Source organism: Gadus chalcogrammus, chromosome 3, assembly GCF_026213295.1.
Source record: "Gadus chalcogrammus isolate NIFS_2021 chromosome 3, NIFS_Gcha_1.0, whole genome shotgun sequence".
NCBI classification, from domain to species: Eukaryota; Metazoa; Chordata; class Actinopteri; order Gadiformes; family Gadidae; genus Gadus; species Gadus chalcogrammus.
The window spans coordinates 9,804,943-9,815,621 of NC_079414.1; the positions used below are offsets into that span (position 1 = coordinate 9,804,943).

General features: G+C 46.7%; 1 protein-coding gene across 1 annotated transcript in view; it reads right to left on the bottom strand.

The window, feature by feature from the left end:
* Positions 1 to 5,344, bottom strand: part of LOC130378714 (voltage-dependent P/Q-type calcium channel subunit alpha-1A-like) — a 38,650-nt gene extending 33,306 nt beyond the window's left edge. The window contains 1 exon segment of the mRNA XM_056585409.1: positions 5,330 to 5,344. Coding sequence (XP_056441384.1) covers positions 5,330 to 5,344 — 15 coding nt within the window.
* Positions 5,345 to 10,679: the final 5,335 nt, after the last annotated feature.

The window sequence follows — 10,679 nt, forward strand, 5'->3', positions numbered from 1 at the left end:
ATTCCCTCTGGCAACTGACCAACCAGGGACAGGTACGGAACAATCCATTCTCCTCTACAATAAACGATACCAGCCAAGGATGTGTGTTGATCCCCTTCAGGCAGGTTCTTGGGTCTGGGCTAGGAGGAGTAGGTTGTATCCTTCTATAGTAGCTAACAGATGACTGGTTTCACACGACATGTTCAGCAACCCCTGATACGACCAGCATGTACAGGAGGGATTTAAACATTGCTAACAGATTGGTAGGCCTCAAGTCCACCATACAGACATGGGAATTGAGGAAGGGTTGTTTCTGTTAAGGAATAAGAAAACAGGGCATGTCCCGTAATGCCTGGCTGGATAAGGCTGGGGGAGGGGATGCATGTCGTGTTTGCGTCAGCAGTTCGTTCCTCTACTCTTGAGAGTAGGACTAGGTGGTGCTCCACTGTAACCCAGTGGCTAACTGGAGGAACTGCATCAAAATCTGATTGGGAGACGTATACCAATCTGCCATATTTTACAGATTCGAAAATCACACACTCAAACACTCATTATAGCTGGGAAGGAATAATTCATGTTTTGGTGTACATGAAGTACGTGCGATAGTATGTTTTGGAGTAACTTAGTGTGTAATTACTGACATCTAGTGGTCATGTGTGGTACTGTCCTGCATTTCCATGGAGCATTCCTTACCGGCGTTTGAAAACCCTCACTGTGTCCCGAAAAACCACTACATAAAGCATTGGTGGTTTGGGTGTGTGAGCGTATATTCGACTGAGTCTATCGTTGGAGTGCGTGTGTTCGCATCCCACCACACATGTGATACACGCTGTCTTGGCGCGTTCAGGTAGAGCAAAGTAGGTCATCCAATCGAATGTATATACCTCGAACACACCACACACTCTCTCAACGTCTCTATTTCTTACACAGAGACGCAGACACACATATGTATATGCGCGTGCGCGCACACACACACACACACACACACACACACACACACACACACACACACACACACACACACACACACACACACACACACACACACACACACACACACACACACACACACACACACAGCCATGTCACTATTTAGAGCTTTAAGGAGCTACCTGTATTGATTCAGAGACATGTCATCTTATCGATTGCGCTGTGGACATCGGGGATCGAACCCAGTAACCATTACAGCACCGTATTATGATCAACGGAACCTTGCTTTGCCTTTGGAATATCCTCTACCTTCACCTCTCCCTCTTCCTCTTTCTTATGTATATCTGAAATGGATGGTATATTAAGGCAGGGCAATGTATATTGCTTGCTTGCTCTGACGCCATATTATAAGGAGGGCTTGGGGTATGACTCCCAGCTAAATTCTGTAGTCTATCTGTAGTCTACTGCATGAAGCCCTTTTACACTCTAAACTCTTTAGCACTAATGTTTATTACCCTTTCCGCAAACCTGCCTCTACTATATCCCCTTCTACAACTTATCGGTACTACTTTAATATAGCATAGGTATGCTTTATAACTTTAATCTTATAATCTCAGTGAGAGCTGTCCTCTATATGAATCCAATACTTACATGCATTCAATATCCTTATTTAAATACATAAACTATAAACTCCACACTACATCGTGCACTTCTTCCTTCTGAACAATAGGGGGCAGAATTACCCTACAGAGAAGATTCTGCTGCTGAGTTCCTATCCAGCATTAGACCACGTCACCTCTCGATGACTTGGGCACTACTGGCTTCGTAGCAAACGTCACTGCCACAATTAAATGAATAAAAAGTAAAAAATAATAATAGGATTCTTTAGATAATGGCCTCGATTGTAATCGTGTTATCATGATTGCTAAACCTTAGCTAACCTCCACATATAGGCTACTCAGTGAGTCACCCAGCGCACACACAACAAAGCACACACGCAACCAAGCATAGACGCACACACAAGTTGCACACATACACGCACACACACACACACACACACACACACACACACACACACACACACACACACACACACACACACACACACACACACACACACACACACACACACACACACACACACACACATCTTTGTAATATACTTGTTTAAGTTTAAGCTTGTTTAAGTTTAAGGCCTGTTAAAGGTATTTCTTTGTGTGCATGTGTGTGTACCTGCGTGTTTGTGTATGTGTGTGTGTGTGTGTGTGTGTGTGTGTGTGTGTGTGTGTGTTCGGTGTGAGAGAGAGTGCATGTGCTGGGTGACTCAGAGTGTACTTATGGTTATAGAAAGACAAGAGAGTTAAGTGTGTGTGTGTGTGTGTGTGTGTGTATGTGTGCGAGCGTGTGTGTGAGTGTGTGGCTGTGTGTGTGCGTGTGCATGTCCTCGTGTCAGTGTACAAATGGAAAGATTAACTAACAGATGGACAGATGAATAAACGGATGGATTAATTCATTCATTAAATAATTTACGAAAGATTTATGGGTGAATGAATGAATGAGTGAATGAAGCACCGATGATGAATGAATGTATGGGTGAAGTAGTGTGACAGCCTTAAGGAGTGATGCGTGCAGGTCCTTAGCATCCTGGCAGCAGCATCACTCTGTCGCCGTGCCAACCTAGTGAACTGACTGACCACGATGGGCATCGGCGCAGCAGAGATAGAGAGAGAGTGAGAGGGGTAGAGGGAGACAAAGTGAGAGGTGGTGGAGGAGAAGAAGAGAGGGTGGAGGGGAAAAGTGTGAGAGAGGCTGTAGGGGGAGAGAGAGAGAGAGAGAGAGAGAGAGAGAGAGAGAGAGAGAGAGAGAGAGAGAGAGAGAGAGAGAGAGAGAGAGAGAGAGAGAGAGAGAGAGAGAGAGAGAGAGAGAGAGAGTGAGAGAGAGAGAGAGAGAGCGAGAGAGAGAGAGAGAGAGAGTGTGAGAGCGAGAGAAGGAGGGGGTGAGAGTGAAGGGAGAGAGAGAGAGAGAGAGGAGAGGCGGGAAATGGGGGATAGGACATAAAGAGAGAAGGGCGGGCCGGAGGGGGAAAGAGAGGGCTATGGTAGAAGGGAAGGCTGAATATTAGAATGAAGGAAGTCATATATTTCAGGGAAATAAGAGCAGCGTGTCAGTTATTGATGACAGTGTCCAACGTCTCTACACGTCATCCTGATCAAAGTTATAACCTGTGTGTGAGTGATTGAGTGATTGAGTGACCGAGTGAGGGTGTGTGTGCGCATGTTTGTGTTAATTTGCTAGAAAATGTTTCCTCTGAATAGCACAGTTCAAACAACCTTTACAGTTAACCTTCAGGTACTCAGATCCTCTGCCTCCTAGAGGCTCTCCAACACAACGGGACCAAGGTTGAACTGCGTGGTCCTGTGTGCGTGTGTTTGTTTGTCTGCTTGTGCGAGTGAGTGTGTGTGTGTTTGTCTGTGTGTGTGTTGTTTTGGTGGTCCCAGGCAGGTGTTTGAGACAGCAGGGGAGTGACGATTTAGGTCGAGAAAGAGAGGAGAGACAGAGGGAGAGACAGAGTGAGAGACAGAGGGAGAGAGACGTAGCAAGGCAGAGAGAGCTCAAATAACGTCATGCATCTTTATACATCACTTTGCATTTATTGTTTTCCTTTTATATTACTTCATGTGTTCCTTTGTTTAGTTTTAAAACTGGTTTGGCATTTTCATGCCAAAAAATGTGTTATTATTTAAATTGAATTGAGATAAAGAGAAGGAGAGGGAGAGGGTTGGTAGGTTAGGAGAGGGAGCAAGGGAAATGCACTTACATATACATAGTGCTTTGACTGTTCTCAGCCTCATCTCAAAGTCACTCAGCACAAATCGTGCCTGCTAAGAATTAACATGCGTAGACAAATATTCCCTTTCTTTTGAAAGGTGAGGGATGGACAGAGCAGAAAGGAGAAGATGCAGAAGAAGGGATGGACAGCATGCCATCCAAGATGCCATTTATACTTGCAGGTTGTAGGTTAAGAGGTTAGATACATGTGATTTATTATTTATTCATAAGTCTGTAATAGGAACTTGCATTTCATTTGTTTGGAGTAGCATTGTTAACTCGTCTACCACAGATAAAAAAAAATGTATGGAGGTATCGGATAGATCCATGATTTGAACCAATAACACTATCTATTGAAAGCAACCGAATTCCAGGACACGTAGCGGTCTCAAACAACATATGCACACAGGATCGCAATTGTATTTCAGAAAGACGCCATTAATCAAAGACGTTTTCCGGAACACTATGTAATGGAGTATTTATGTCTGGGGAATAAATGAATTAACCACCACATCTCGCAGAACCCATGGTCTTTGATAAATGTACCTGATTTGAGTGATTAATTAAAAGAGAAAGCTCATCGCTCACCACAGCCCACCAGTGACCCCTGCAGGCAGAGAACAAAACAGCGATGCCCCCTCTGGCCTGACACCAGCCATGTTAAGGTCTGCAGAGTTTACAAAAAAGGGCCTACCCACCGTCATGCATGACTTCATGTCTTTACTCCAGCCTCCTTGGCCAGATCACTGGTGCAGCTCGAGAGAATCTGTTGCGGATTTATCAGATGTGTGGCTGTTTCCCAAAGATAACCTGTCTATCTCAAATGGTAGAGCATGGAGCTTAGAAATAGCCAGGGTAAGGAGGTTTGATTCCCACTGGCACGACCCATGTTCAAAATGTGTGCACAGAAGGATGTTTTAGATAAATGCGACCACCAAATGGTCAGTATTAAGTGAATTGGCTTTTTAGTGGCGATTCGTCGGAGAAACATTAAAACGTGCCAGAAGAGACAGAAGTCTATTTCTCAAGGACAATAAGATGGTTGTGTTGGAATGGGGCCATACTCCAACAACGCCATCTGTATATATTCCAGCTCTGGCTAAGTGTATGACTATGAATATAAATTAGACAAAATCCGAACCACACTGTTGCGTTTAAGGAAGTCACCAGGTGTCAGCATTGCAATATCTGTAAGCAAACTTCTACTGCTGCCGTCTGCACACACCAGTGTTACCTTGAGAGAAAGATACGTGAATACAAAAACAAAACGTTTTGCACATTCTGCCCCTACTGGAGGACACCAGGAACCTAGGGAGCCTGAAAGGAACCCCACACAGTTTCTCAAATATTCCAAAATGAGCCGGAATGTCCCCAGGAATGTCCCCAGAACTTGATCATCCCAAGAATACGAGCGTCCTTGAATGTTCCAATAATGTAACCAGAATGCATCGAGAATGTCCCTAGAGTTACCCCGAAATGGCCCCAGATTGTCATGTTTGCTGTAATCATGTTCCCTTATGTCCATTTGTTCTCAGAATGTCCCCAGAACCTTACTGTATGTACATAGAATGTCCTAGACTGTCAGATGTACCGGGAAGGTGCTCATTATGTCTAAATAATGACCCTTAAACTTTGTGGTACGTTACCAGAACCTTACAGGAATGTCCGCTGAGTGTTCCAGAATGTCCCCAGAATTCCCCCAGAATCACCCCAAAATCGACCAAGAATCTCCCTAGAATGTCCCCATAATGTTCCCAAATGGGACCATAATCTTTGCCTAAAGTCCCAAGAATGCTCTCTTAATGTCCCCAGACCGTCAGCTGTAATGAGAGTCCACATGATACATCCACGGAAAATGAGATGGATGGTTTAATGTACGGGTGAACAGAGAGCAGGGAGGGTAGGAGTGTTGAAGGATGGCAGAGAGGCAATCAAGTATTGGTCAGTATGCCGGGTTGCTGATTAAAGACACGGAGAAGGCAAATGCTAACTCAGGGGGATAGAGAGAGCAAGAAACTGAGCAAACAGAGAGCGAGGGATAGAGAGAGAGACAGAGAGAGAGAGAGAGAGAGAGAGAGAAAGAGAGAGAAAGTGTGAGACAAAGATAGAGAGAGAGAGAGAGAGAGAAAGAGAGAGAAAGTGTGAGACAAAGAGAGAGAGAGAGAGAGAGAGAGAGAGAGAGAGAGAGAGAGAAAGAGCGAGAGTGAGAGTGAGAGCGAGCGAGCGAGCGACAAAAATTCTTCCCTTCCACCGGTCTGTTCAATTTGACTTGAACAACCAGCCCCATGAAAACAGCAATCAAAGCAACGTGGAGTTGAACGTTGGTCAGTTCCCATCAGCCTCTCTCTCTCACCATATGACAGTAAGATTTTGGATCACTGTCAAATAAGTCTCAATACATTCAGGGGGGTTGGTAATGTAAGGATGGCGCTGTGTGGTGCTGAATACCAAACACTGGAACAAACTATCATAATGTCAGGATTTACAACCTCAGTCATAAAACCGGAGGCTCGAGGGGTTTACATGCATACAATCTATGTTCTTATCAAATGTGTAACGGCGACACAAACTTTATTTTAGAACTTGAATTTGAACTTTAAGCTATGTATTATAGATTTAAGATAAGAAAAAGAAAAGGCCATCCGTAAATTAACTATAATCTTGAAAATCTCCTGAAATCATGTATATTCACAGGAAAATGAATTTATATCACCTGTAATCAGGTAAAATGTAATTTCCTCTGTGTTCCAACTAACCTAACAATAACGAATCCACCACACAAACGACCAGAAACATGAGCTAGTTAGTGAGCTATAGCGAGACCCAATGGGACTCCACTAGTAGGGTCAGGTCGAGCCTTGTCCCCCCCCCCGGCCAAAAACAACAAACCAATCACACGCCAGACAGCGACTCACTCCCACTGCTTCCTGCGGGCCTTTGGCGTGTTGAGCAACTTGTGCGACTGGTGCGCCTTGATGACATCCCGGTGGTCCACCACGCCCCCTCTCCGTCGGGCCGGCGGCATCAGCTGGGTGGAGGAGTCGGACGCGGTCACCAGGGCGATGCTGCCACCGGAGCCGCCCCCTAGCCCCGAGGAGGTGGGGCAGCGGGGCTCGTCGCAGTAGCGCTCCACCCGGATGTCATACACCGCGTGGTAGTAGGTGGGGTGGGCGCACACGCTGCTGCCGCTGATGGGCGGGGCCGGCGGTCGCACGCGCAGAGGCCCCACCCCCTGGTGGCGTCCCTGAGCCGAAGAGGCGGAGCCCTGGGAGGCCGGGGGCCACAGCACCCCGCCAGGTTCCTGGCAAAGAGGGGAGAGCATGCTGGGAGGGGTGGGGGGGGGGGGGGGGGGGAGGAGGGTGAGGGGTGGGGTAGAGGAGAGGAAAGAAAGGATTGGGAGAGGGAAGAGAAGACAGGGGGAGAGAGAGAGGAGGGTGAGGGGAGAGAGACAAGAGAGACAGGTATAGAGAGAGAGATGGAGGATAGATAGAGAAAGCAGAGGAGGGATGTTGGGGTGAGGTGAAGAGAGGAGAGAGGAGAGAGGAGAGAGGAGAGAGAGAGAGAGAGAGAGAGAGAGAGAGAGAGAGAGAGAGAGAGAGAGAGAGAGAGAGAGAGAGAGAGAGAGAGAGAGAGAGAGAGAGAGAGAGGCGACAGGGAGAGGAGAAGTAGAGCGAGTTTGAAGGCCAGAAGGGAGCAGAATAGGACCGGGGGGGCGGGGGTTGGCGTTGATAGATGATAGAGGGAGAGAGAGAAAGATAGAGAGAAGATGGAGAGCGGAGATGAGCGATGAGGTCGTATGAGGAGTAGATAGAGGAGTGAGGGGACAAAGAGGGCAGCACAGTAAAACAAGTTAGTTGGGAGTGAAGAAGTGTGCTGAACATACCCATATAATGCTGTATCGCAGTTAGTATTACCATAGTATTAAGAAAAGAGCTGCATACTATTGCGGGTGCTTTAAAAGCAATGTCATGTTTTATGAAGCTCAAAGGAAAATAATTAAACACCAAAAAATAACTTATCAGTTGAGAGTATAAAAAGCTTTGAGCGAGGAACGTTTTTGGAAAATATAATATTGACTCGACTTAAGGCAATAAAACATTTCAAATCACTTTCTTTATTCTACATTTCCCCCCACAAGCTGCTGTGTGCAGAACTTAATTAAGGAACTTGTATTCTTGTCATCAAATCCCCTGCTGAGGTGAAATCCGCCTTCAGACACAATGCACTCTTTCAAGTTGAGATACCTTCCCATTCACAACCACATGCTCGCCATCATCCTGACTCTTCCCACCTCCTCATTCCAGAGACCCCCCCTCCTCACACACACATTTTGCTATCAGGGAACTATCCTTAACATTAACACACTTTTACATTCAAACCGCTCCGGGTCCTATGTGTAGAATGGGGATATTGCATTGGATCCACCGATCCGTACCGGGGTCTCCCCCGACTCTAAAGGCCCCAGCGAGAGAACATGTGAGTGAGCTGTGATGGAGGCGGGTCTTGAAGGAGCTCTGCAACGCGATTGGCTGGGAGAGGGTACTGAGCGTGGATGCATGACTCATTCTTGATTGCAATGGATTCAAAACTGCTCAACAGTGGCGGGAGGGGGGGCCGGTTCGCTACACAGTGCAGAGGTTCCAGGAATACTGAACAGAACCCGATCTGGTTCCTGAACCAGAGTTTAGAGTTTGACTGGATCCCGGACGGGGCTGGTGCTCAGGTTCTCGAACCAGATCCTGAACGGAACTGGTTCCCTTCGCAGGTCTAAATTGTTGGGAAAAGGGCTGAGGGAGAAGAGTGGAACCATGAGATGGTCAAGAGGGAGCAGACCAGGAGGGATACTGTTATTTTGGGGCGCCCTCCTCAATAGTGTCTGGCTTTACATTTGTCTGTTTTTCTTAGATCTCATCGTCAGGGCCATTGATGACAGCTGCGGCTCTTTGTTCTATCAAAGAGCCTATGATCCACTTGAAACGAACCAATGGACGAACAACAATATCATAACGACAACAACGTATTAACAATACAGGATCTGGACAGAGAAACAGACTTCAATGAACGCTATCTAATGCAATGTGGAGTGTGTGTGTGTATGTGTGTGTGGGGGGGGGGGGGGGGGGGGGGGGTTTGGGTGTGTGTGTGCGTGTTGCGATATATAAGCGTTTTACTCGTACAAAAAAATATGCTGACGGTGCATTGCACATAATTTCTGTACGACACTTAGTGAAGAGGACACTAATTCATTGAGACAAGCACTTTGTACACAAACACACACACCCACACACACAGACACAAAACACAAAAGACACCTCACACACGTAAACAATGACGAGACAAAGTGCTACAGTAAGTATTTTGTCAGTTGACTGAGGTCACTGTATATGTGTGTGTGTGTGTGTGTGTGTGTGTGTGTGTGTGTGTGTGTGTGTGTGTGTGTGTGTGTGTGTGTGTGTGTGTGTGTGTCTATGTGTGACAGTGTGTTTGTGTGTAAGTCCCTGCCACAGGGGCTGAAAAACACAGGTCTAGGTGTATTTGCGGACACATAGACTGTATCACACACACACACACACACACACACACACACACACACACACACACACACACACACACACACACACACACACACACACACACACACACACACACACACACACACACACACACACACACACAAATACACACCCACACACAGAATCTATGTAGAAATGCAGAGCAAGGGCAAGCTCACCCTGTAAGCTGTAGTAAGTAGCAGAGAGGAGAGGAGGAAGGAGGAGATACGAGAGACGAGAGAGGGGAGAGGAGGAGGAGGAGAGACAAGAGATTGGAGAGGTGGAGGAGAGAGGGAGGCGAGAATGATACAAAGAGAGGCATGAGGACGAGAAGAGAGGATGAAGAAAAGATTAAGACAGAGATGGAAGAGGGAGAGAGAATGAAGGAAAGAGAGTGTGTGGGTGGGGGTGGGAGACACTCCGACCTCTCCACGCCACATTCCCCGGGGGTTTAAAAAACAAAAAAAATAGATTCAGTGCGAGGGTAAAAAAAAAGGCAGAGAAGTAGAGAGGCTTTTACACCTTGGGACAGAGCCCAACAGAGTGCAGAGCTCTGGGGCTGTGGTTCTCGGTGGACAGTTCCGGTCCATGGTTCTGGGTCAATGGTTCTGGTCCATGGTTTTGGTTGGATGGTTCTGGTCCATGGTTCTGGGTAAATGGTTCGGGGTCCATGTTTCTGGTTTGACAATTCTGGGTGCATTGTTATGGGTGAATGGTTCTGGGTACTTTGTTCTGGGTCCATGGTTCTGGTCCATTGTTCTGGGGGCATGGTTTTGCATCTATGGTCCTGGGTCCCTGGTTCTGGGGGCATGCCTATGCATATATGGTTCTGGGTCCATGGTTCTGGGTTGGGTGCCTACAAGGTCGCCATTCTGCTTATACAAAGCGGTTTAACAACACTGCAGGGACCAGCTACAGAGCGATTAGCCTTGCCCCGCCCCCTCTTAACCCTGCCGCCAATAACCCCATCCAGCACAAAAACATCTGACAAACATTTGCGCCAGTGGGTGCAGTGTAGTGATTGTGTCAGCAACATCTTTGTGTGCGTGTTTGAGTGTGTTTGTGTTTGGAATAGGATGTGTGTGTGTGTGTGTGTGTGTGTGTGTGTGTGTGTGTGTGTGTGTGTGTGTGTGTGTGTGATAGGATGTGTGTGTGTGTGTGGGTGTGTGTGTGTGTGTTGGGGAAATTATGTGTATGTTGTTAGTGCGTGTGTGATATATTCTGTGTATGTTTTATTATGTGTGTGTGTGTGTGTGTGTGTGTGTGTGTGTGTGTGTGTGTGTGTGTGTGTGTGTGTGTGTGTGTGTGTGTGTGTGTGTGTGTGTGTGTGTGTGTGTGTGTGTGTGTGTGTGTGTGTGTGATATGTGTGCTTATGGAGACTCTGTTTTG